General features: G+C 38.0%; 2 protein-coding genes and 1 non-coding gene across 4 annotated transcripts; 1 reads left to right on the top strand and 2 right to left on the bottom strand.

The window, feature by feature from the left end:
• Positions 1 to 6,831: 6,831 nt before the first annotated feature.
• On the bottom strand, positions 6,832 to 8,930 carry LOC145788564 (cyclin-D3-1-like). The gene is made up of 3 exons (XM_082899562.1): positions 8,726 to 8,930; positions 7,243 to 7,325; positions 6,832 to 7,130 (listed from the first exon to the last, which is right to left on the bottom strand). The coding sequence occupies exons 1-3, from the start codon at positions 8,790 to 8,792 to the stop codon at positions 7,014 to 7,016; spliced, it is 267 nt and encodes an 88-aa protein (XP_082755688.1). The 5' UTR covers positions 8,793 to 8,930; the 3' UTR covers positions 6,832 to 7,013.
• LOC114275323 (uncharacterized) lies at positions 8,829 to 17,089 on the bottom strand. Of its 2 annotated transcripts, XR_014347014.1 has the most exons (8): positions 14,397 to 17,089; positions 12,881 to 12,989; positions 12,194 to 12,468; positions 11,980 to 12,081; positions 11,267 to 11,405; positions 10,402 to 10,512; positions 10,118 to 10,195; positions 8,829 to 8,887 (listed from the first exon to the last, which is right to left on the bottom strand). XR_014347014.1 is itself a non-coding variant. In XM_082899561.1 (6 exons), the coding sequence occupies exons 3-6, from the start codon at positions 12,227 to 12,229 to the stop codon at positions 10,163 to 10,165; spliced, it is 282 nt and encodes a 93-aa protein (XP_082755687.1). In that variant the 5' UTR covers positions 12,230 to 12,468; positions 12,881 to 12,989; positions 14,397 to 17,089; the 3' UTR covers positions 10,023 to 10,162. The 2 variants fall into 2 exon arrangements, 1 of the variants encoding a protein (XP_082755687.1); XM_082899561.1 differs by lacking the exons at positions 8,829 to 8,887; positions 11,267 to 11,405 and having other exon boundaries at positions 10,023 to 10,195.
• A 6,666-nt stretch (positions 17,090 to 23,755) lies between these two features.
• Positions 23,756 to 26,619, top strand: LOC114275322 (uncharacterized). Its single transcript, XR_014347013.1, has 3 exons — positions 23,756 to 24,132; positions 24,224 to 26,176; positions 26,293 to 26,619. It is a non-coding gene; the product is annotated as an uncharacterized LOC114275322 (transcript).
• The last annotated feature ends 1,197 nt before the right edge of the window (positions 26,620 to 27,816 follow it).

Genomic DNA, 27,816 nt, shown 5'->3' with positions numbered 1-27,816 from the left:
GACCTTATGAAGTCCTTGAAAAGATCAATCCAGTATCGTATCGGATAGCCTTACCTCCACTAATGGAGCATATGCATAACGTCTTTCATGTATCGATGCTTTGAGAATACTTGAGGGATCCACTCCACGTCATTGAGCCAACAAATGTGCTTTTGAAAGATGACTACACTTATGAGGAAAGACCTATCCAGATTGTGAACCGCAGGATCAAAAGATTGAGAAACAAAAAAGTACCGTTGGTAAAAGTTGATTGGCAAAACCACAGAGGAACCTATGCAACCTGGGAAACCGAAGAAGACATGATGAAGAGATATCTAGATTTGTTCCCATTGGACCCGATGTTGTTCCAGAATGAAGGTAATTCAAGTTTGGAGGACCAAACTCTTTTAAGGGGGAAAGACTGTAATAACCCCGACCCATGATTAACGTTAATCCGTGATTAATTATGCCTAATTAGCAATTAAGGTGAAATTCTGAATTAAAACATATATGTGTGCTGCATTGTTGTGTTTATATCTGTTAGGCATAGAAATATATGTTCACGTTTTAGTTTCGATTTACGAATTGAAAGCCTTATTGGCGTTCGAATTAGAAATTGACTTGATTTATGTGCTAATTAGGATTTATAGAATTTTATGGTAGGTTTAATTAAAATTCGGTTCGGAACGATTAAACTAGATTAAAATAATACCATTTGTTTACTTTTGAATAAATTACTACTTATTAGGCTAATTGAGCCCCACTCACCTCTTTTATTCATCTTGATCACACTTAAGCCCATTCTAAGAGAGAAAAACATGAGAGAGGGTGAGAGTAGGGGAATTTGGTTCAAGAATTGGAGATTGAGCTCAGCTCAAGAAGGTGCTAAGAATTGTTGATAATTGAAGAAGATTTGTAGAGCCTCAACCTTAATTTTTGGAGATTGAAGCCTCTAGGTAAGAGACTAAGCTCTTCATTGAGTAATTGAGTTAGATCCAACAAGATTGTTAGTGAACTAAGTAAATTCATATAGAAATTGTACTAGAATTGGACTATACCATGCATGCAGGTACATTTCCTTGCAAATTGAGCATGATTTCAAAGGTTTCTTTCATGCATGTGTTAACCTCACTTATATTTTGGTCATTCATCATGTTTTCCATTAAACTACCAAGTTTGATTATGTTTTGGGAGTGTTTGATTCAAGAAAAATTCTTGTGTATTGTGTTCATAAATTATCCTTGAGCTTCATGTTGAATTTTGCGCAATTGTATCCTTTTGGGCCATGATTTCTTGAAATGATGTTTTAAACATGTTGTTTTATGAGTCTCTAGGTGTTTTCCAAAGTTTTGGGCCCAGAAAATTGAGTTTGATGCATTTGAAGTTGAATTTGAGCATGGTGGTCAAATCTGGGAATTCCAGATTTTTGATCCACGCTCGAGCAGGGAATTTTACGCTTGAGCGTGCACTCTGAGTACATGCGCTCCGCTCAAGCGTTGAGGTTTACGCTCGAGCATGAAATGCATATACCCAGAAGTTCTTATGTTTTGCAGTTTGCTCGAGCGGGGGAATCTACGCTCGAGCAAAGGTCTGAGTCTCACGCTCGAGCGGAGGTCGAGCGTCCGTCGAGCGTGAAAATCATGCATCCAGTACTTTTCCAAGAGTTTATAGTCCGCTCAAGTGTAGAGAGTCACGCTCGAGCGGAGCTTCATTGTCTGCATGTCCGCTCGAGCGTGGACCTTATTTTCAGCAAGTTTTAAGAAATGTTTTCCAATGCATTCTTGCATCCTCATTCCATCCTAGGCATTCCTAGGTCATGTTTGAGACTCCATAATGAGGATTAAGGGTTAGAAACACACTAAGAGCAAACGACATAAGTTATATACAATTCGAACGTGTGTTTCAAGTATGTATCTGTTATGTGTCATGTAGGTCACGTGCCGCGTACTGTTTGACCAATCTGTTCCGTCCGTCTGTCTGTCTCAAGGCCAACTGTGAGTAATAACTTAGTAAAGTTATGTTTAACTGTATTTATTTTCTGTGTGATAAAATAAGATCTGTTTTCTAAAGTGCTATGTTCTGTACAATGAATGACTGTCTAATTTCTGATATGTATTCGTGATATCCTTAGCATCATGTGATATCTGTTGGCTATTACCTGGTATCGGAGGTTCCTTTATGGAACTTAATCTGTCTGCATTCTGCTACCCGTACCGGAGGCTCCGTCATGGGAGCTCAGTGTATTTATTCTATGTTACCCGAATCCGGAGGTTCCTTTATGGAACTGGTTATTCATAACCCTCACGTGTCTGTATCTGTTCTACATTTGCTCTGTTAATGCTAATGGATGTATCACGTATACTTAAGCATACCTCATGATTTTTGTATATGATCTGGACAAATTATGAATTTAATATGAAACTGAATATTGATTTCTGAATCTGTACAGACTCATTCATTGAAACCCCTTTATTCTGTTATTGTTCACTGAGCTTTCGCTCACAGTTTATATTATGTATGTAGGTAAACCGGCGCGTGATCAAGGCCAGAGTTGACGACCTTCTTTTCTGTTTTTGTCAACCAACCGTTGTGTCTCCCGAGGAGGTTCCGTTCGAAGCCTAGTTACATGGCTGTTTTTGTACTAATGCTAGTCTTTGTCGGTTTTGTAAGTCAGGTCCTGGGAATTACACTTTTGTAAATGAGTTGTAAATATGGTATCCTTGACCGACACGCTTAAGCATATATATAAGTTTTGAAATCTTATGTCCCATGTGTTGTTATCACAGCTCATTGGACCTTGTCTATTCTGTATAATTGCTTCTGTAGTCCCTTATTATATGCTTATCTATTCAGAGGCCTTTGGTAATCCACGAATTACTGGCCAGTTATGATGCTAAACCTACATGGGCGGGTTTGGGTCGTGACAGCTGTTTCAAGCTTCTGTCCCTACTTGTAGTAGAGGAGCCTCATCCATCTTGGGCAATGTCTGTCCAACCCCAACAAGTTGTTCTTCTCCCAATTGGTATAACAGTATGCATGACCCGTTCTAAACTGAGGGCTGCCCAGGAGGCAATGGCATCAGTTGCTGAGGCACATGCCTCATCAAGTAGGAAGAGACTCCGAAAGGTACCCGTACTTAGAAAATAATTTGCATTACTTCCTTGGACTTTTTACATTTATTTTAGTAATCACACGATCTTTTTCCTTTTCATCACATGATCTTTTTCCTTTTCAGGGCCCATCGGCCATAGAACCCTCAGGCCCCGAAGGTTCTTTTATTGTCATTGGGATTTCTTTAGATTCAGACGACGACGACGACGACCTTCCCATTGCTTTAAGGGTCACAAGATTCAGAACCCGCAGAATGGTACTTCCAGGTGTTGAAGAAGAACCAAGTGCTAAGGCCAAACCAACTACTAAGGCTAAGGCAGTTACTGAGGCTGAGCCAGTTGTTGAGGCTGCAAAAAACGAACAAGTCCCCTCTATTGTGGAAGTTGTTGCGAATGGTATAGTTACTGAGGGTGCAGAACCTCCAAACCTTGCTGATTTTGTTCACTCTGGCTGTTCTTCTGTCGGCGAAGATGATTTTGTTCCAGAGACTCCGAGAGAGGATCGTGGTGTAAGAGAGCCATTAGAAGTTATACCACCCCCCTTGGAAGCTGTATTTGGGGGTTCTTCCCAGTCCACTAAGTCTCCACTGGTTCCACAGACCCCACTTCCCAATGTTCAAGTTGCTGAGGGAGGTGCAGATGTAGCGGCTGTTCCTATTGTGGACCCCTCCAAGTTTAGCTCAACTTGCGGTGGTAGCTGTCAATCTGGCCGGGTGCTAGCTAATCTTGGGGGATCACGAGACTTTAATGTGGGCATGGACACCACTGTTGTGCTAGATCTGAATGTCAAGGACTACCCTATGGACGACCTTTTTTCAGAGCACCATAATGGTGCAGATAGCTTTGGCCTTTCTTGTGAAGTCAGTTCGCCCGATCGCAATCCAGCATCTACCCATTCCAACGTCACTGGGTAGTTGTCTTCAGGGGAGGTGCGTCATCCCCAAGCCTTTGGTCACTCTACCAGTCTCCCTCTAGTAATCGAAGCTAGTGGTGGTATGAGAGGGTCCCCTTAATCCTTAGGGAAACTTTTTTTTCCTAAGTTATTGGGTCTCTCTCGAAGCTTACTCTTGTCCGTATCTAGGCGCTACACCCTGGCACCTTCATTACTTTCAACATTCCGGGCTCAATGGTGCAGACAGCACTATTGGAATCACTTGCCAGCTTCATCCGCGACCTTCCTGCAAAGAATATTTTGACGACTCCCAGTAAGTTTGTGAAGAGTGCTGAGGCTAATTTGAGCGGCTTTGAGAGGAATGGTCTTGACCTATCGTCGATGAGGGCTAGGCTTCAGGCAGTCGATGGCTTTCTTGAACATGCAGATAATGTTGTGATGATTGTATCTTTGGAGAAGACTATCAAGAAGTGTGAGGGTGCCTTGAAGCAGCATCGGCAGAACCTGGCTCAATTCAAAGAGAAAACTATGCACTGGTTGCTCAGCTGCCTAGGGATGTGACCCTAATGGACTTCCTCATGAAGGGTTTGATTTGATTTATTGTGATTCTGTTATGGCTCCTTTTCTTTGTACTTTTGCTACCTTTTTTCTTTTATTTTATTTTTTTCCTTCTAATATTGTAATCACGCTGTGGAAGACTTTGATGTTTATGAGGAACAAAGATACTGAGTAGTCGAATTTTGCTTCACTGTCTTCTTTTCATTGTGCTTACATAGCTTCTAAGGATAAACAATATACTTGCTATGAACAGAATTTCACAATGACTAAGTTTTTATAAGGCTAAAATTTCACTGAGTATGGAAAACTTTCCTCGCACTAAGTGTTTACAAGAGTAATAGGTTCACTAAGTGTATGACGTTTTCTTTACACTTTGCTTTAGAAGTATTAACAAAGAAACTTACAGCTCTTTTTTTTTTTTTGAACAAAAAAAATTAAGGAAAATACTTTTTGACATACTTGGCATTGATAGGGCCAGTTCTGAACCCATCATCTATTGTTGTCAACTTGTAATACCCGTTGCTGCTTGCCTCAACTACTTTGTAGGGGCCTTTCCATCTGAGTGAGAACTTGGGGATTGGTTGCCCCCGCATGATTGCATCCACTGTCTTCCATACCAAGTCTCCCTCTTGAATTCCCTATGTTGAACAGACTGATTGTAGGTGTGAGCTATGGACTGATGATACTTTTCCATTGCCCGCAAAGCTCGATCCCTTCTTTCTTCGGCTACCTCTATGTCGTTCTTTCTGCTGTCTGGAACTAAGTGTGCTGGCATAGCCATTCTTGTTGAGGGTACTGCCAACTCAACTCGTAATATAGTTTCGAACCCGTATACTAGGAAAAATGGGGTTGCCTGAGTTGGCCTCCTCTTTGACGTTCTATACGCCTAGGGTGCTACATGGAGTTGTTCAGGCCATGTGCCCCCTGCTTCATCTATCATTTTACTAACATTCGAATGAGAGTTTTGTTGGTTGGCTCAGCTTGTCCGTTCTCTTGAGGATAGTATGGACTAGACTTATGGTGCTTAATCTGGTAGGCATCCAGCAGTCTTCCTACATGTCGATTTACAAAGGGAGTTCCATTGTCAGAAAACATTACTTTGGTTATGCCAAACCTACAGATTATGTTTTCCTTGATAAAGTTGGCCACTCTTGCCCCATCTTCTTTTCTCATTAGTAGAGCCTCTACCCACTTGGTGCTAACTTTCGTCGCTGCGAGTATCTATCTGTGGCCTTTGGATTGCTGCGCTATAGGACCTACCAAGTCAAATGCCCAAGTATGAAATGGGTAAGGAGTCTTGATGTTGGCAGCTCAACCGCTGGTGCATGTATCAAGTTCCCAAACTTTTGGCAAGATTGACATCTTCTTACAAAAGTTTTGGCATTTTCTTCTATTATCGGCCAATAGTAGCTGAGGTGAATGAGATGTCTATATAATCGCTACCCTCCTTGATGCTCTGTCTTGTCGGATTCCCTCAGCACTTCATTTGCCTCGTCCTTTGATAAACACGTCAAAGGTTCCCCTTCAAAGCTTCTGCAGTACAGCTTGTCTTGGTCAAGAAAGAAGCGAAATGCCTGCCTCTTTAACTCTAATTGCATCAACTTTATTCTTAGACAGTGTGTCATTTCCAAGATAGTACACATACGGCTGCCTCTATTCCTCACTGCTTAAGAAATGGGCTTCTTTCTTTTTACGATGGGACTAACATTTTGCACATTGCCTCTGCAACTCAGTGCTTTCTTTTTCCATCTTTAGCCAGTAATACCCTTGTCTCTATACTTGTCGGTATAGACTGATATCTCCATCTGCACAGGACTTAGCACTACAACAAAAAATGGCTTTTACAGTGCGCAATGCACATCGTAAAAAACCTTCTACGACGTGCAGCGGCACGTCATATTATGTCTAGTCATGAAAAGTCATTTACTTTCAACGACATGCCATAGTATGCCGTTAAAAACTATTTAACAGCAGATCTTGCGCGTTGTTTTTACTTTTTTTACGACTACTTTTGCACGCCGTTAATTGGTGGGACAAATAACAACACTGATTACGCACTGTAAAATATAAAATACAACGACTTGTTCAGTCTACCGCAGATAAGTAGATTATACCATGACGTTCGTAGAATGCTGTGGAATATGTCATATAATGGCCTAATTTGCTTGTCGTAGAATGTGCATTGTTTTATTTTATTTTTTTTAATTTAGCAGGTTCTATTTTGACCTGTTTTGTACAATCTAACAAACATTACAAGCAAGCTTCACAAAATATCAATCAACCACCAAAATATTATTTCAAGCATAAAAAATATACTATATCCATAAATTATGAATATTCAAAAATTATCAATATATACATTCCAAACATTCAAAAACTAACCTTAATTCAAAACCATCCAAAAAGAATTATCCTTAAATTTTAATTGTCCAAAAAGTTTTAAACTGTCTAAAAACTAGGTCATATATAAGTTTCTAAACAGAAGGTACATTGAATCTGACATGTTTAACCCATACTTTCCAACACCCAGGGCCAAGAAGCTCCATTCTCAGGATTGTCTTGGCTTTAATCACAAACTTTGATTCTTCCACCTAATCACAACACAAAGAAATAAATCAATGACAATAAAATGCCCAAAAACCATTCAGTGAGACATTTTCACAAACACCCACATTGCGTATTTAACAATACAATATCACATACTTGGAAGTCTAAGAGAAGGGGCACTTGGGTCTCCTCAACTTTGGCAGCTAAAGAGAGACAAGCAACAGCAACAAGTTGACAATCTACAAGTGAAAATAGACTGCTACATAACCAATGACAATCTGCAATTCTAAGATTAATGCAGTTGAATATGCAAGTGAAGAAATGCGAATGTCATGAATTCTCAACAAACATAAGGCGTCATAGAAAGGATTACAGACAATTGTATAAAAAGGAAATAAAGATTCAAGTAGTAAATCCAACAAAACATGTACTATGAAAAAACTAAAGGTGTCCTCACCACATTAAATTTTGAAAAATAAAAAATAAAAAATAAAAAAATAAAAAATGAAACATAAAAAATGGAGAACAAAGTTACTTATTTGACCACTCTAATATGGAAATCCAATCATTAGCTAGTGCATGCGGCCCTAATAATTGTGAGATTTCTACACCCTGGTACACAAGTAGGAATAAAATCATAAAATTAAATATAGAGGCATACAAAAAATCTGAAATACGGTCAGCAAGTACATTCTTTAAATATAATAGCAGCTCCACAGTTCCCAGAATGATTTCTAGCTTCAATAGAATGAAATCAATAACAAAAAGGTCTCAATAAAAGTGGAATAAATGTCCAAAGTCTTCCTTCCATCATCATACTATAAATCATGTTTAACTTACAAATTCAATGGAAAAAGTGATGATCATAACTACGCAAATTGAAATTTAATTTAATAATTTAAGAGTGGTATCTAAGGCATACCAATTCAAGCTCATCAGGAGTCCCAAGCCGAGTTTGCTGATTTGCAAGAAGGGGAATTATGTGTTCCCGCTGGTTAGAAACATTGTCTTTTTGCTCAAAACAAAAATTTGAGCTGTGAGATCAATATAATACATACTATATATATACTATCCTTTGAATCACAACCACATATTGAATGGAATCACATCATATATTTCATAAATGCAAGTTGAATGCTCAAAAGTATATACAAAGGAATTAATAAAAAAAATTAACTGTGATTATATATATTAAAAAAATGAAAAAACTTGAAGCACAAAGTCCCTGAATTCTTTGACCATATTTTGCATCTCTCTAAGCAATTTCTGACTTGAAAAATGAAAATACAAATTAATTCAGATGATGCTTTATCTTTGTTAGCATTTCCCATTCCAGTAGTTTTGCAGTTGGAAAAATACATAATTTTGACTGCATGGACATGTATAAGTTGATATTATCATTAGACTACTATCAGACAAACAAAACACACAAGTAAGAAATGTACGCAGCTTGTATAGAGATACTAGTGCCTGTGAGTTGCATTATTTATTTCCTCTGCCTTTTCAATGTGTATCAGATTTTGTTTGGCTATTCTATGCAAAAAAGATTTCAAGAAAAAGATCTATGGAACTGAAAGTCTAAGAGAATACCAATTAGCAAGATGAAGTACAAAAGAAGCTCATTAAATATAGGGCATACCTTTCTCTATCCAATCAATCAGTCTGCAAGACTTTGCATCCGTTGGTGTTAGCTTTTTGATCTTCATCTTTGTTCATAATTTCATGATTGTTCAATTTATTCACCAATGAGAACTTAAATTTCATAGAAAACTTGAAGTAAATCTGATGCTGACAAGTTCACCTAAGGCAGGAACAGACTTATCATTGAAATATTTCTTAGGAAATAGGCCTCTTATGTAACTAATGTTAAAAATGGCAATGCGCGACAGATTCCCTGTCTGTTTTAGACAAAACCACTAAAGAACATGAGATCAACATTGAATAAATTAACATCAATAAAGTTTTTGAACATCCATTTTTGAAACATTAACAAGAATACAGTATAGGTTTTGAACTCCAGGAATACTATAAGCTTCAAGTCCAAATTAACAGTCAACGGTTGTTCATCATAGCCTCTTTCTTCACTAGAAAATCAACATAATCAATAGCGCAACTTCAGTTTATCACTTAATTTTATAGACAATCTCCTTAATCTCCAATAAACAACCAAATCATATTTGCAAGACATTATAATTTCTCTCTAAATGTGGAAAATTAAAGCATTTCATATCCAAACTCTCTGCAATATAGCTAGCATTTGAAATATGGATAAAGTTTTGATTCAATATCGATCACATCAACAACACCATCGCCCCTAGCTACAACACATACCTTGCCTAATCTATCTACCATATCAACTTCAGGAACAACTATTGCATGGACGGATGCAGGATTCAAGCATTGTCCTGCACTACCTCCGCTATCAGCGTCAGGCACACCTGAATGAAAGGAATCAATCTATCTGACCATTAAGACCATATTAATACCCTATTTGTTTCCATAGAAAATAAAACAAACACCAAGCCAAGTCTATCAAAGGTGTTGAATGGGGTGTAATACTTAATCATTAATGAAGTTATACTATTGTGATCTTGAATAATGCATTACACAAAATCCTAGACTGCCATCCACCACCCAAAAAACTAATTGTTGTGTCACTTCATATCCTTTTGATATACTACAAACTTAATTTCTGACTTCAAAGATTTTAGATAACAACTACAAGCCTTCGATAAAAAAAATATACTATCTACTAAACTTTCATGACCAATGTATTCTGTTGATCAAGATCCTTTGGATAGAGAAACACAATTTTGTAATATTGACAAGAATTTAAATAGAACAAATTGACATAAAACTGGGCAATGTCTTTCCAAAGCTGGAAGCACAAAAAGATCACATCCATGCTAGCATTTCGAACCTAAATTTTTCTGAAGGCCACTAACTCAGGGGAAGCAAACCTAAATGTAATTAGTTCACACAAAGAATAATAAGGAGCACACAAGGAGAAAAAAAGGATTAAGACTTGTACCAAAGTCAACAAGTTTTTGTGGGCGTCATTTGGAGAAATCCCATATCACAAGCTTTGAATCAAGTCCACCAGCAATGGCTGCAACACAACGCCACACACAAACTACTAATCAATAAAAATAAATTCACGTGCATATTTTAAGATGTCTGAAACTCATCGCATTTGCAATTATGACATAAACTTAACATGACCCATAAAAACAACGTCATAATGAAAAATTAGCAAAAATTCAAGATTTCAACAGTCTCAACGTATAAGCAAATAAAATCTACACAAAGCAAAACCTTATAGCGGAGGAGTAGCAGGTAAGCAACAGCAATAGTATTGTTATAGCAGCAGCAACATGAGACTAGCAGCACCATGAAGCCATAGCAGCAGCAGCACTTTGACAACAACTTAAAAGCACAACAGAACAGTGGTTAACTAGAGGTAACAAGAGAAAGATGACAGCATCAACTCAACCAATCAAAATGTCTGGATTTAACCCATCTAGAATAAGTTGGACAACAAGCAAATACAACAGCTATATCTAGCCACCTATGATCTCACTTAAGTCAACAGCAGCTCAAAGAAGAAAGAAAAGAACACAGCCACTAAATCACTAGCAGAGCCTCACTAACAGGGCCTTACGTTCCTCAACAGTCCACCAAATATAGTAGATCATACACCCCTATGAAAAGAAGCATACACACACCACTCTAGCTCAAAGTTATATAACAAAAAAACAAAAAAAAAAAAAAATTATGGCGAATTGCTTCATGTCCGTCAAGAACTCATCAAAACTAAGGCATGGAAAGGATAATAATAAATAATAACAAAAACACAATCTAGCCACTTCCAACACCTAATCTCAAATACAAGCTCTAATGTTATGGAAGTTAAAAATAAAGTTGCTCATTTGGAATTCCTTGATAAGTGGTTTGGTTTTCACCCAAAAAGACTCATAAAATTTTTGTTCCTTAGTGTTCTATTGAGTTGATAAGTTTCTTGTTATGCTAGTAATTTTTTTTTTTATTTCATTTTGATAATTCAGTATCTGGCTCACTAGACCAACTATTTTGGAGACTAATCTTACCATCCACTAATAGGGTCTATCAAAATTAAGGCAAATCTCCATATAAAGTGGCCTCAAGAAATTATTAATAGTACCTATATTGGAGTCCAACCACAAGGGTCTGGATAGAGATTTGAGCCATTCCACCACTTCCCCACAAACCCTTGAATAGCATAATACAAGGCCTTTTGCTCCTTTTCCTCCATTGGAGCTATGAGAATGTCTTCTTCTTGGCTATTGCACAAAATATATGGACCAACGACAATGAACACGACGAGCAAGAAAACCCTAATGTGAATTTCAGAATCGAAATTCTTCATTGCCAATCCGAATCAAATGAAAAGAATGAAGAAAAAAAATATTAAAAGAGAGCAAAATGAACTAAGGGTGGCTTGCTAACAGGTTAAATAACAAGAAGCCAAGAATTTTCCCAAGAAACGAACACCACCTACAAATGAAGAACCGGGTAGTGTTAGAAGCTGTAATTTTCTAGGAAAACCCAAAAAGAAAAGGGATGGAAAAGGTAAAAGCATAATGGATAACCTTTGATTCTATGCCTAAGAAGGAGGAAAAGCAAGAGTAGCTGTGAGAGGGGTGAGAGTGAGAGGAGGGAAAAAGGAAACACACTCATTTTTTTCCCAAAAATCTCTACTCAGCATTATACCACATAAATGCAAGTGGGCTCTTACTTGAAGGGCTTTAACATACAAAAGAATATATGAATGTAAATTCAAGCAGTTGCAATGTTCTAATTTCAAAGATTTTGAAAAAAAATCTAAACAACGATATCATGGAAATACCCACTCACCTCATACTTAATTTTGGGAATGCCAAGGAAAAATTCCCTTTCCCAGACATCACCACATCCTTTGCTAATATTGGTAAAGCAGGTCTGTGGACTCGCCGCAATCTGCATAAAAATGAAGCAACATAAAATGCACATAAGGCAGGAAAATATATACAAAACAAAAAATACCAAAGACATACATATTGAAAATATCTTCAAGAGTTAGCTTATTTACCATTGCAAGGGAGACGTGTAGACAAAGAATACACATTCAAAGATGTACAGTCATTTGACATCTGACATCAATAAATTTCTAAAGCTGTAGAAAGAGAAAAAAAATGAACTACCATGAAGAAATTTTCAACAAGAAAAAAAATACCATGAAGACAACATTGCGTATCTGTGATAAGTGAGAGGCATTAATTGTTCTACAATTTCTCTTGAAGGTAGATTGTTTTTAAATCCCATGCTTCCAGTTGCACAAAGTTTGTAGCCCATTTTGCAACAAATCTGTAGAAGAAGAAGAAGAAGAAAAAAAAAAAAAAGAAAGAAAGAAAAGAAGTGAATTTGTTGTTGTTACTGAAAAGAGAAAAGAAGAAGAAGAAGAAAAGATCATACACAAAACAAGCATCCACGGAACAAGTGGTACTAAAAAAGCAACTGGAAAAAAAAAAAAGAAAAAAAGCAACTATAGTTAGGCTTTAAAATGACAAATGCTAGCAAAAACACACCATTAAAAAGAGTGAGCCAGACTCACGTTTGTACAATCTCTCAAAACAATATATTGAATCTAGACTAGAGATAATTGTGAGCTATCTAGAACTTGTCAACTTAGCACTCCCATCTTAGCATCGTTTTCCATAGCAAAAGTGATCAAACTAGAAGGAAAACTTCCTTCCGTGCAATTAACAAAGAAAATTACCTGAGAAGATATGCACAAGGTTGACCTTAGACCACCAAAACGAGGTTGTCCACCATATTTTCCCAAATGTGTGTCATACCTCATTATCACGGTTTCCACATGCTCCATTCTGATAAGAGAGGGGAAAAAAAACCCAAGGCCTATCATCTATAAGAACTAATAGACCAACAAACACTACTATACTGATACAAAAGTAAATTAATTTCTATTCGCTTGTTTACAAGGGAAAAACATGTACACTTGAAATAACTACCCAATGCCAAAATTAGCAAATAAACATATCTAATCAAGATGCAAAAATGATTAAAATTGATGAAATGGTAACAATGCATTAACCACTGAGAAAATAACAAAAGCCCAAAAATATGGAGAAAATTTGATAAATATTGATCATTGGCAAAAAATGCACAAAAATTATTAACAAAAAAATGGAACAATATACATAATAGAACTACATATATTGTGTTTCTAATAATGTGGATATATTAACATTAACATCAAAGATGTCATTTTTTTTTCTTTTCTTTTGGGATAAGTTAAAGATATCTTATGGATATTTAAACAAAGATCACTGCTTTGCATAATACGAATCAATGTATTCAATCAAACAGCCCTCCAGCTGAAAATGCTACCTAGCAGCAGCATAAACTCAAATATAACCTAGCACCAGCATACAACAACTAAGTCCAACCACGAGCTTGAAGCATTACTCCAAGAGACTGAATAATTTCTCCCAAAATTAGCCACTCTTCGGTGTAAAATGTTATCCAACAAAGCATCAATTGATATCTATCATTGATCCACTTAATTGTATGAATTAGTAGGGCCAAGAAAGATGAAAAAAAAATATTGTTCATAATAAGCCATACCCAACCAAGTTCTAATCATCCTTATAAATCTACAACCTACATTATCAATGCTTTCAATTATTACATTGACCTTTGAGACATTTGGCATCCATGTTAACTACCATTCTCTTAATTTTTAGTTTCATTGGAAACTCCCCTGCACCAACATCACTAATAACCTCTTTGTTGTTTTTGCCTAAAATTCTTGCAACAGTTCATTACCAACAACGTTGTGGGATTATTTTCCATGTCTAAAACAGTCGGAGCACCTAACGTTTCATTCCCTTAATGGATTAAATAAATAATAACAGTTTCACCTGCATGCAAACTATTATTATTTATTAAAACTGAATGCATTGTATCTTAGGTTAAAAACTAAATAAATAAAGCAAATGAAATAGTCTAAATTTTCAAAGAAGTTCTGCTTGTACATTGTGAAATTTGATCAAACATGTAGCATACATGAAGAGAAGTTAAAGAAATCTAAGAAAATAAAACCCAAACAAAGAGAGAATAAAGATATACAGAGGGGCAATCAAAAAACAAAGCAATCATAAAAAGGAAATGAAACAAAATATTCAAAACCAAACCGAGAGAGAGAAGATGAAAAGTATATTCATAGCCAAAACCGAATCAATAGAGAGAGATAGCGAAGGGATCAAAAATACCTCGTGATGTTTCTCAATGTCTGTCCCTAATTCTTGAATACTTGAAGCGACGACGACGGCACTAACGCTTGCTCGGAGATACAAAGTCGGTGGTAGCGTTGAAGGAGGAGAATGGGCGAAGTCGACAGCGGCGCTGAAGAGGGAGTAGCTAGGGTAGAGAGCGAGGAAGGCAGAGAGTGAGTGTGTGTTTCTCAATGTTTGTCCCTCTTCCTACTACTACCAATACCATCTTTCTTAAACTTCTTCCTCTTTCCATCCCCGGAATCATCGTAGTCCGACTCTCCCCTCACAAAATCCCCCAATTCTTTCTCATCATCCTTTTCCTCAATTCCAAAATCAGGAGTGCTCTCATCGGCTGTCGTGTTCTTTTTGATGAGTCGCTTCCGAGGTTTCGACTTCACAACGAAATCGTTGTAAATTGGGGTCGAAGAGGGGTTTTGAGGGAAATTGAAGGGCCTATCAGAGAGGATAGAGGTGGATGATTTGAAAGGGGTTTTGAGGGAAGAGGAGAGAGAGAGGAAAGAGGGGGCGATGGGTTTGGAGTTGGAGAAAGAGAGAGATAGCCTTTTTTCTTTCTCTTTAAATGGAAATTTTCTCTAGGATGATTAGGGCTAGCATGGATGAGGTGAACAATTGAGAGGGAGGGACAGATTGGAGATGGATGAGCTAAAGTGAAGTAATCAAAGGGAGGGACGGTGATTAGGGCTCGAAAGGATGAGGTGAAATGAAGTAGATCAACACTGGGATGATTGAAGAGGGAGGGCATATCAGAGATGAGCAAGGTGAGGATGTAGATCGGTAATAGAGGAGCATCGACGGTGAGAGTTTTATCTCATCAGTTGCTTTCATTAATGCTGGGGCTGAAGATGTATATGTTCTTTTTCTAATATATATATTTTGGTGAATTAGCGCCACAAAATTTTATTTTGGCACTTTTTTTTTTCTAACATACAATTCACGACATGCATTGTGCATCGTAAAAAGACAATATTTTTAACGGCAGATGATGTGTACGTCATAAAAAGTGTAATACTTTTAATGGCAGGTATTGTGTGTGTTGTAAAAAGTACAATACTTTTCACGACTGGTGTATGTGTGTCGTGTATAGTTGATGTATTAACGATATGCCATATGCACAAACATTGCAAGTCGTAAAAAAATCATCATTATTACTATTTACGGCCTACGCAATAGACATGTCGTGGTTGGAAAAGTATTTACGACGTGTAAAAAAAGCAAGTCGTAAAAGTGAGAAACTACGGCGTGTATTTATTGTATGTCGTTGATGTGGTACCGTAAAAAGTCAATTTTGTTGTAGTGTAGCATAGATCTGCTTAAGTCTATAAGTTACTTCTTGTCTGCCAACGCACCTTGCCAGCAGGTTGTTAGGACCGCAAAAATACAACTCTCCATTGAGGAGCAGAAATGATGTAAGTTCTGCTGGTCTGATTGTTCCTTGGCCTGTTTTCAATTGCTGGACTATATCTGCTTTCCACCCCTTAGCATCTTGCTCTATATGTTCTTTGGCTAACACTGCTGGTGTTAAACTTTTTTTGATGACGATGGCTATACTATCATCTGGTATATCCACCTTTGCCCCTAGTGTAACCAAGGCATCAGGGAAACGGCTGTGTTTTCAAGGGATATGCTGGATTTGGACATCATCAAACTCAGTAAGCAACCTTTGAACTACGGTGCGATATGGGGCCAATAGAGGCTCCTTCAAGGCGAAATCACCCATTGTTTACTTGACAACTAGCTTGGAGTCGCCCTAAATTTTTTACTTGCGGAGGCCCTTCTTTGGGGCAGCAATTAGACCCAGTATCAACGCCTCATATTCAGCCTTGTTGTTTGAACATTCGAAGTCAAGCTTATATGATAGATGAAACTTTTCTCCTTCTTAACTAGTTAGTGTTATGCCAGCTCCACCGTTCCCAGCTCTGAAAGCTTCATCAAATTTTAAGTCCTAATGAGTCTCAACTACAGCTACTGAGACATGGACCTCACCTGGTAGAGGTATCTCTACAAGTTCATGTTCTCCAGATAGGAATTGGGCCAGTAAGTCTGCAAGTGCTTAGCTCTTAATAGCCTTGGGAGTAACACAAGTGATGTCATATTCTGCTCAGCAAGTAGCGAACTGGATCACTCTGGGTCACAACCTGGGTCAGGTGTGCCAAAAAATAGTGGCGCAAATTCTGCGTTATGAAGATTAAGGCTAAACAATGCCTCTCAATTGGAGTGTATCGCGACTCGGCACCATTGACTTTGCGACATATGTAATAGAATGGTTTCTTAATGCCATCTATGTCTTGGACAAGTAGAGCTCCAATAGACCGAGGTGTAGAGGTCAGATACAATAGCAGAAACTTTTCGGGTTGTGGGGTAATCATTGTAAGTGGAGAGAAAAGTGCTCTTTTCACCATATCAAATGTCTGTTGGTGTTCTTCTAACCATTCAAACTTGTGATTCCCTTTCAGCAGTGTCCCAAAGGAAAAGGTTATTTCAGCAAGGGTTGGAATAAACCTCCTGAGGTATGACACTTTGCCTAGGAATTTCTTCAAGGCCTTTTGAGAGTGTGGTGATGGCATCTCCATGATTGACTTGATCTTATCTCCATAATGACACTTTGCCTAGGAATTTCCCAGCGGTAACTCTGCAGGCACACTTGAGAGGGTTCATCTTTAGACAGAATTTGCGGCAACGCTGAAAAACTTTTTCCAAGTCGCAAAGGTATTAGTTTGCCTTAGTAGACTTGACCACCAGATCGTCTATATATACTTCCACTTTATGATGCAACATGTCATGGAACACTGCAGTCATAGCCCGTTGGTAGGTTACCCCGCATTTTTCAAACCGAAGGGCATCACTATATAGAAGAAAAAAAATTCCAAGGGCGTTCTGAAAGCTGTCTTTTCTGTATCTTCTAGTGCCATTTTGATCTGGTTATAACCACTGAACTCGTCTATGAAGAAGAACATCTGATGGCCTATAGTAGAATCGACAAGTGTGTCAACATGGGGCAATGAAAACTTATCTTTTGGGCAGCCCTTATTCAGCTTGCGAAAGTCTACGCAAACTCTGATCTGGTTGTTCTTCTTCTTCACAGGCACAATATTTGCTAGCCAAGTTGGGTACTGTATAGGCTCGCTAAACTTGGCCCTCTGTAACTTTTCTACCTCCGCTTTAATCTTTGCTTCAAGATCAGGGTGATACTTTCAAGCATGCTGCTTGATTGGCTTAGAGTTGGAAAAAATGTCCAGATGATGAGTAACAAGGGATGGGTCAAGACCAGGTATCTCGCCATATGTCCAAGCAAAGATGTCACTATACCGTTTCAGTAGTGTTATCAATTCTGCCTTAGCTACTGAAGCCATTGTATCGCTGATAAACATGGGTTTGCTTTGCCCTGGTAAGTTGCTGAGGTTGACCTCAGCAAGTACCTCCTATTGCTGTTTGGGTCTATCTTGCATGCATTCAGGGGCAGGCTCAAACGTCTCCATCAACCCTTCTTGGCACTCATCACCATCAGATTTATTTATCTCGGGGCCATTCTCCCAAGGTATGAAGTCTGGCCCCCAAGACCATCATAGGTAGTAAACTGTCTTGACGCCCTCGCGCACCTTAATAATCTTGGACGGAGGAGTTGTGGACTTGCTGCTCCTCTTCTGCCCACTACTTTCTAGAACAGCCTCTGCATCCCGAATGTCTTCCCACTTTTGTAATTTTACCCCTGCAACTTTACCAGTCCTTGGAGTTTCATCTGTTTACAACTTAGTAAAGAAAACTGTATTCGAATAGTGTGTCTCCCCCACTCCGAAAGGCTTATCAGACGTATTTATGGTTACTGTGTGCTTTCCCAACTTTGCCTTCATGCATTAGTGATAACTTGATGAGATAGCCCCATATCGGTGTATCCAAGCTCTGCCAAGTATCCTATGGTAATTTATGTCCGCTTCAATCACATGGAACTTAGTTGCGGAACGGATCTCACGAATCTCACTGACTGCTAAGTCCACGACAACATGGCCCTTAGTAACTTTTTTCTCACCATCAAAAACCATCATGGTGATGGGCTGGCGAACCATTCTAGACTCTAGGATACCAGCCTTTGTAAACGTGTCAATAGTAATGATGTTTATAAATGCCCCACTATCAAAGAAAGCACGCTTGAACTCTACGTCATTGATGTAAGCTGTGACAAAAAGAGGACGGTTATGAGGAAATGAGTATGCTCTGTCTACTTCTGAAAACGTAATGGCCCCATAATCTTCTTGGATACGCCGAGGCACATACTCCTTAACCTCAACAACTTCAACATGGTGCACTTCGAAAATGTTAATGAGGGCCTTTGTTACCTCCAACCTGGCAGCTTGGCTCAGCACTAGCTAGTCAAAGAAGGTGTGAAACTTAACAGAGTTTTGCAAGGCCTGAGCATGAGTATCCTCTGTGAATTTTGCCTCTGTAGGTACTGTCTCAAGGAGTTGGCCGTTAGCGATTTCTTCTAACTCATCATAGTAGGACACCATGTGCACTTGATCGTACTGGCCCGAGGTATCCAATCATATATACATTCTTCCCATTCTCTTTGTGGTTAGGATAAGGGTCCTTCCTTACATCACGATTACCGGCTTCTTTGAACTTCAACTCATTTGTGTCAACTTTCTTCTTGAAGATACTTTTCAAAGTCCAATAGTCCCTAGTATGGTGTTTAGTGGTTCTATGATAGATACAATAATCTAGGCTTTCTTTGTCCTTCTTGGTTGGAAGGAAATCAACCGGAGGTAAAGTAAGTTCACCATCGGTTACCTATTCTTTAACCAAGGCCTTAACATTTTTAAGGTTGCAAGGATATGGATTTTCGTCCTCATAACTCTTTATCTTCCGAGAGGATGACGCCTCCCCTTGCGAGCGGCTCCCTCCTGCAGAGGTTACCGCAGCAACTCTGCTATTGCAGGAGTAGCGGTGACTGTTATGAGATCTATATAGAGGGCCAGTGGTACTGAGGTTTCTAGCTGCCTTAACCAAGGCTGAAAAGGTAAGCAGATTATGATTCACCAAGAAAATTTTGTAGTCGCATATGACACTCTCTACACATATGCTGACTACATGGGCCTCATCCACTGGTTCATGACAGTCAATAGCCTTATCTTGGAATCGCTTAACACAGTCCAGTATATCTTCGCCTTCTTTTTGGATATCTCGCCCAAGTGTGAGGGTTATAACTTTCTCTTGGACTTGGAAAAACTTCGTATGGAACTTGTTCACCATCTCCTCCAAACTCTTGCTCGAGTTGGGAGCCAAGTTCACATACCAGCTATAAGCCTTTTTAGTAAGTGATTTGGAGAACTCCCGAAGGCGCATAGAGTGGTCACTGCCATGGACACCAAGAGTTTCAATGAACCTCACCACGTGTTCTCTGATATTGCCATGTTTCCCATCAAACTTAATAAACTTGGGCACTGTATACCCAGTTGGGTATGGCATGGTCAATGTCTCCTGAAAGTATGGGGGTTTCACATCTGGGTCTAGGAGAGATGGTTGTTGCTTCTTGCTACGCTCTTGCTCGAGCATAGCTTGTACATCAGCTAGAGTAACGAAGTGAATGGGTTGGAATGGACCAGTCTGCTATTGGGTAGCTGAACCAGTGGCCATACCGTTTGCCTAAGGTATCACCAAAGACACCTGGATTAGAGCCTGAACCTTAGAGAATAGGTTAGGTACTGGGTTTAGGACTGCTACAAGCGGAGGTGCTTGTGCTGGGGCTAGTCTGGATGTCATGGCCATAATAACCTCGGTGAAAGTTTGCAAAGCTGCCAGGATCTCCCTCTATGTATCCTAGACTGACTGGACTGTCTCAACTACAACACTGTGGTCACGGTTCTTCGCATATGCTGCTCCGCCATTGGAAGAGCCTTGTTGTCGTGGGGGTTACTGAACATCATCCCCTGCCATCTTTTCCAGTGAAGTGTGTAAGCCACTGCAGGTATGAACCATCAACAAAGCGGCCTCCCCCGTGGAGCCACCAGAAATGTAAGGGAGTTCAAGGTTAGGAAGGTGGTTAGAGAGGCAAAACTATGGTAATGGTCTAATAATGGTGGAATAGCTGGAGAATGAGCACCAACAATTGTCTAGGAAGTTGGAGAGTGAGCAGCTGAGTGATGGTGAAGCAAGTAGCTCAAGAAGAAGACAAATGCAGTGCCAAAATGGGCAACATCTCCCCCAAATCCCCAAAATTCCTCCTCTTGAACCTTGGGAAATGGGTCATATTTATAGACTTTTCCTTGGTACCAAGTGGACACCGAGTGGCCAAATAGAGAGAAGACAGGTGTCCCTAAGGATCACACAGAATATTATGCCTTGAGCCACCAGGCTGAAGGTGCCACGTGTCCCTCTGCATGTACTGTGTACTATCTGTTTACCTCCGTAATTACCCTTTTGAACCTCAACAAGTGTAGTTGCGACAGGAGTGTTTGGCGCTGCAACTTCTCTTTAAGCCTCAACAAGTACAGTTGCGGTGAGAGCGTTTGCCGCTATACTTGCCTTCTCACCTCGAACCTCAGTAAGTGCACTTGTAGCAATAAATCTTGCTGCAGCACTTGCCTTCTCAGTTCTACTTGGCTAGTACATTCATTCTCAGGACTTCGTTAGTCTGTTATCGACTATGTTCATGCTCACCTCAGCGAAGCCTCCACCCTTAGTCACTTAACCACAAACTCCTCAACTTCCCAGGGCGAAGGCCACAGCCAAGCCTACTATCAGCCATGCTGTGCCTTAGTATCAAGCCCGACTAAAGCAGGTCCATGACCTGGGTAATGGAAAGGGAGCCCCTTATACTCGGGCTACCTTGTTCCCATCTTAGCGGGATCACCGCGATAAACTGGTATTTCTAGGCCTACTATCAGCTCCAACCAATAAGTCTTAGAGCCTTCTATCATCACCAAGTTAATGAACTTTGAGGCCTGCTATCAACGCCAAGCATTAGCATCTTCTTGCAGAGGGGAAGTTTTTTCCAGAGGCTGCTATCACCTTGGCAGGATGTTCTCTTCGCAAATTGGTTGCAGTGGCTATAATTGCTGCGACAGTCATTTCCCGTGGCAAGTTTAAATGGCAAAACCAACAATATTGGAGATGGCACCGACAAAGTGCGTCTGCAACTTGGGCGCTGCAAGTAATGCCTCTACAATTTAGTTGCTTTGGTTCTCTCCTTCCCTCAGCAACTTTAGGTGGAGGCGGAACCAACAATACTTAGAATGGCAGTGCTAAGACAAAGTGTCTCCGCAACTTGGCTATCGCAAAAGTCGCCTCTGCAACTTAGTTGCTTCGGCTTTCTCTTTTCCTTAGCCATATCAGATGGCGGCTGAACTGACATTATTGGGTAATGGCAGCAAAGCGCTGAGGCAAAGCGTCGTAGCAACTTGACCGCCACAAGTGTTCCGCCTGCGGCTTGACCGTTGCACGTGTTGCCTCTGCAACTTGACTTAGGCATTTTCCTTCGTGGAGTCTGTTTGGACCCTTGGCGGGTCGGACCTACTTTGACCCTCTATTGGCCCACTTCCCTTTAGCCATAGCCTATGTTCCTTTTTCATTCCTGGTCGCCCCTTTGGAGCGACCTCAGCACTTAGGCCCATACTTAATTTGGAGTTTAACTTTTGACCCTCTACAATTATCAAGTTGTCATTTCTATTATTTAATTTATATCTAAAGGAATAGGTTTTATAGGCTAAAACTCTTTTAATCCAAACCCAATCTAAAATTAAATGGGTTGAAAATTTTAGTTCATTCTAGCCCTATGAACTAAATATTTTTTCTAAACTCTAAAAATATAATATTTTGATATTGTAACATGCTAAAATATAATATTAGCGTGTGAATGGCTTCGATTATCGAGGTCGACTCTAAAATAGAGTCACCAAATCTAAACACTCTCTCAAATTGAGATGAAAAACTTGAAAAAATCTAAACATAATTAATGGAAATAATGCTATATGCACCAATTAATGCACTAACTAGTGTACCAATTAATGATGTAACATAATTTAAGAGATTTTTGATATTTATAATTTGTAAAATGAGTGTGATCAATATTAATGTCATAACTAGTATTAGAACACTAATTAATACATGAAGTACCACCCTAATTAATGTACTTGAAGTAGCACAATCTACTACAAATGGTCTAAATGGAATTAATTGTGCCAAGCAAACTTTTAATCAACTAAAGGAAAACCTTGAGGACTGGCTAATAGTATTTATTAGTGTCAAATACAATTGATATATGTAAAAACATATAAATATCTGTAATAGTGTTAAAAAAAGAAAGGAAATTATTTCATACTATATTATCAAAATAACTTTTTATAGTTGTTGCTTCTATTATTTATTTTATATCTAAAGGATTAGTTTCTCTACATATCTTTTCATATAATAACCAAAAAAAATTAAATAATAAGTCATACTAAAAACAAATCTTTCTCATATTATGGTGAATGGTCTTGCTAACAAGTTCTCTTAGGGGTGGGGAAAAAGATTTAAAAAAATATCAATTTCATTGTATTTATTATTAAATTCAATACATTGTGGCTTATTTTGACAAATGAGTAAAAAGTTATTTTTTAACTTTTAACTTATTTCATGCCACATAATCTCTCTATTTTTTTACATGTGTTTTTTAAAAAAAAAATTAAAAAATTAAAAAATTAACTTTTAATCAACTTTTCAAAACAAACCTATTTATGAATTTCAAAACACATTATAATTATAATACACTTTTTCTTACTTTTAGTAAGTACCAAGGACACTTGTTAACCAAATATTATTAGTTGGTCCAAAAGCGTTACGTGACCATGTCCTTAATAAATCATAATTTACTATATCTTCTCATATTTCTCAATCACTCAATCCAAATTCATGAATCACACTCTCTTCATCAATCACAACATCGTTGGGGTATCATATAACGGTGTCTCAAGACCAACCAATAACTTCTTGTTAATGGAAGTATTTGAGAAGAGTGTTAGGCTAAAATAGTCCACTAAAAGAGAAATATATTAAAATAATTAATAAGATAAAATATCATATTTAATTTATAATTATTTCAATTTTTCTCATAATTAAAAAAATAATTATTTAACTTTCCAAATGCAACTAGGTTAATAATTAATTAACTTTCACTTATAAAAATTAAAAAAAAAGTCAAAAATCAAAATCAAAAAAGGTTAAAAAAATTAAACTAAAATAATTTAAAAAATTAAAAAAAATTAAATTATTTTACCTCTTTCCCAACGAAGATTAAAGTAACTAAAGAATTAAAAATAATCGATCAAAATAGCAACCTTTTCAAACGATGCGAAGATATGTTAATTGTGAATTCGAAAGTGTATGGGGATGTGAATGTAATTTAAGCCTTGACAACAACATCGCACTCACAAGGTGCACGCAGGCGTACCTGTGAGATGCTATTAAATCTGACTATGAAGTCATTTCAGATCCGGGGGATTCTGCTTTACAAAAGCTCAGAGGCCGAACTTCCAATGGCGTTGTGAGCAGACAACAGAGAGAAAAAAAAAAAATCCCACCTACTCCATTGAAAGATAATTCAACCTCTATCAAATCGATTCAGAGAGAGAGAGAGAGAGAGAGAGAGAGAGAGAGAGACCTCTATTTGTCACTCGTCTCAGTCACTCTTCATCATCATCATCACCATCATCGATCCACTCCAACTTTCTGGCCTGTTCAGGTAATTTTCTCTCCAACTTTCTCCGAGGAAATGAAATCGATTCGGTTTGGTTTAGTTTTGTTTTTCGCTTATCTGTTTTGTTTTTGTATAGATCTGATCGTTGAATCGACGACTGCTGCTTTGAAGAGATCAAGGACGACTTGTTTTGCTGGTTCTTGTCGATCTACATATATGCTTGACGTATGGTTTGGATTTACTGAAATCAACGCAAATCTGCTCAGTTTTTGGTGGTTATGGAGAAGATCCAGAGGTATTTTTAGAGTTTAGTATAGATCTTGAATGTTAATGTGTTAGAATCGGCTTAACTGGATCGAGTAATCGTAGTTGGACTCGCGGATAAATTTCCTATGGAGACTCTTCTTGTTGTTGCTCAGCATCAGAATCAATACTACAGTAGAAGCACCCGGGCTCATAATGGCCCTGCAACATGTGGATCATTTGGATCCCCTCCTTCGATAGGTTTCAAAGATATCAATTGCCGAACTTTCCAATCCGGAGAAGGGATACTTCCAACCCCGTTAAAGGCTTGTATTAGTACTGTAACCAAACAGGAATGTTGTTCTTCCCCCAAAACACCATCTCTGAAATCTCAGTTCAATGAATCTAAAAACTTGAAAAGAACTGTGACGAGTAGTACTAGTGCACCCATTCCTATCAACACTAAATCTGATCGTAACAAGAAGGGGTTTTTCAATGATGAGATTGCTTTCTCTGAGCTCTGGGCTGGACCAGCTTATTCCAATTCCCCTCCTCCTAGTTCTCTGCCTATACCTAAATTTTCACTTCGTCCCAAAAGGACTGTCTCACTTGACTTGCCTGCTTCATCAGCTTCTGATATCGATTTTCATCCCATAGCTAAGTCTGCACCCCCTTCACCCACAAGGGACCATAGCTACTCTACTAGAGCTCTCTTTCATAGTGCTGACTCTGCGACGAAGACCCTCCGTCGCATTCTCAATCTGGACATTTCAGATGAATGAAGCGTGAGGAGCGTCGGGCTGCTCCTGTAAATAAACTAGTGTGCAAACTTGGGTAGTGGTAGATTGTAAATAGAGTGAATAAAACAAGCCCGTAGTAGTGCGATTCTCTTCAAGTTAATTCAGTGATTATGTAGTGAGTGTAGACAAAAATGATGGTTGGTTGGTCATCAATCTCCAGATATTGCGTTGAAGTTTGATGTGGGCTTTATTTATATATTGGGTTGGGTGTGACATGGATTGGATGGCTGCTAAAAATGTTTCAGAAGCAGAAGGGGGATTAATGGATGGGGATTTTCTATCAATCTGTTTGATTTCTGCAGTCCTTTGTTGTGGGTTCTGAAAATTAACTACTCAATTCCCAATTCGGCTTAAAGGGAGGTTCAATTCTAGTTGATCGATGAAGATATGATACCTGGTTTATTGTATAATCTCCTCACAGAATTGCTGACTTTTACTTTGTTAGGTTTAGGGTTTTAGTTTCATATACTCTTGTGTATACTATAGAATCCTGACCCCATTACTTACATCTTCTGTAGCATATAGTATTTTGTTTTATTGTTGTTATGGTCACCTTTGGTCCTCAATCGTGGCTCTAGTGTCCTATGTTAGTTCTCAGATATAGCTTCACTTCTAGTTCAATCCTGCCTGAATTGACTACCTAAAAACATTCCTTGCATTCTTCTTCTACCCACCTCTTGTGCATGCAAGGAGCCGGAATGGGCTCCTCGCATCTCGTTCCCTTCATTTGCACCATTTCTTTTATTTTCTTTCTTTAGTTGGATCTGACTCCTATATCTTCACTCTGAGGGAGTGTTGCCTTCCCCTTCACCATCTTTTCTGTTTTTTGATAAGGAAAGTGGGAAGGAGGAGTAGGTAGTCGCCGCATCTGTTCTTTATTATGTAGACCCCCCTCGTATGGATATCTGTGTTGCACTGCCCAATTCTAAGGCCCCATTAGTTTCATAATTTTCGACAGTGGGTAATGCCACTTTGCTTCAGTCTTTGTAAAAGTTCATCTGAGTTCTGTTCATGGAGATCGTTGATCATACCAAGCTATTGACAAGGTAAGCGCTCTTAATTATTTCTCAGCACTGTGTTTGTTGCTAATGGTTCTTTTGAAGTGTCCGATAATTGTTACTAATGTTTTGTTTTGTTTTTTTATCTGGCTTTTATTGTGTAGGAAAAGGAATCCAGTGGAAGAACTTAAGGAGAGAGGTCATTTCTCCGAGAAGATGTTTTCTTGACGGGTGCCCTGTTTTCTTTTATGTTTATTGGGTCCTCTGAGTCTGTCTTGTTTTCGTGCTTATGTTTTCTTACAAGTCTTTTACCCTGTAATCTTTCTTGTGTACCTTTGCATCTGCTGGTTTGTTGGAACTTATAATGCAGTGTTGGATGAAGCTGGTAGCGGATATGTTCCCTGACATGTTACAGTTTTAGACTGCAAATGTTATTTTTGCTGTTGTTGGCATTCCCATTACTAGTTAAAACTGCGTTGGATTTGAGAACAGATAAATGGGTATTGTTCCAATGCATATGTTAATTAGTTTGTTTTTACATGATCGACAATGCTACGTAGCTCAAATTTTGTGGCTCAAATGGCCAAAACGACGTCGTTTTGAGTACAGAACAACATAAAAATGGCCAAAACGACGTCGTTTTGGCCATTTGAGCTACTTTTGAGCCACAAAATTTGAGCTACGAGACATTTTCTTTTGCCTGATTGTTTATGGTGTAACACACTCTGATTGTATTGAAACCGTGTTTGCAAATTGTGAAGTTTGGTGACTTGAAGGGCAGGGTGCTACAAGCCTACAACTGATTTTCTTGCAGAATGTGTTTCTGTTTTGATGTTTTATTCTTATTTTTTTAAAAAAAAATTTGTGACTAAAGTAACTTTGTCTGTGGCTGCCAATCTTTTTGATGCCTTAGTTATTTTCTGTGCTCAATTGAAATGAACTAATTTGGATGAGGGTATCTCTTTTAGAGACACAAGTTTTTCCACCTCATGAGACAGATCTATGTTACCACCTTCGTCACTACCCGACCAGTGAAACAACTGGATGGTTTATAAGAGCAAAGAAATTAATTTATAAGAAGATTTATTTTTAATTTTAATTTTTTTTTTCATTTTCTGTAAAATGATAAAAAGTGAGATTCTATTTCATTATCCTGTATATTTTAATTTATTATTTTTTTTTTTTGCAAATGATTTTTTCAAGTGTTTTGTATTTTAATTTTAATTTTTTTAAAAAAATAATAATAATAATACTAATTTTAATTTTAAATTATAATTTTAAAATAATAATAATAATTTTAATTTTTAATTTTATTTTATTTTCTTATGTATTTTAATTTTTTTCATTTTATTTTTAAAAATGAGTTTTCATGTGTTATATTTATTTGTAAATTACGTGACGAATGGTAAATTTAAGTTTTTATGTTTTTTTTTATAAATATTTTTGAATGAGGCGTATTTTTGTCATTATTTTTTTTTAATATACATTTTTGTCATTTTTTTATTTGTACACATTAATTTTTTTTATTTATTTGTAAATTACGAGACAAATGGTAAAAATTTATTTGCAAAAGTTTAAATAATTTAAATATTCAAAAAATTATTTTAACAAAAAAATTTAAATAATTTAAAATGTTAATATTTTAAATTTAAAAACAACTCTACACTCAAATCGTAATCAAACACATA

The sequence above is a fragment of the Camellia sinensis genome, chromosome 12, assembly GCF_055761805.1.
Source record: "Camellia sinensis isolate YWXY chromosome 12, ASM5576180v1, whole genome shotgun sequence".
Classification (NCBI taxonomy): domain Eukaryota; kingdom Viridiplantae; phylum Streptophyta; class Magnoliopsida; order Ericales; family Theaceae; genus Camellia; species Camellia sinensis.
Note: the sequence above shows the minus strand (reverse complement) of the source record. Positions and strands in the feature narration are given on the sequence as shown.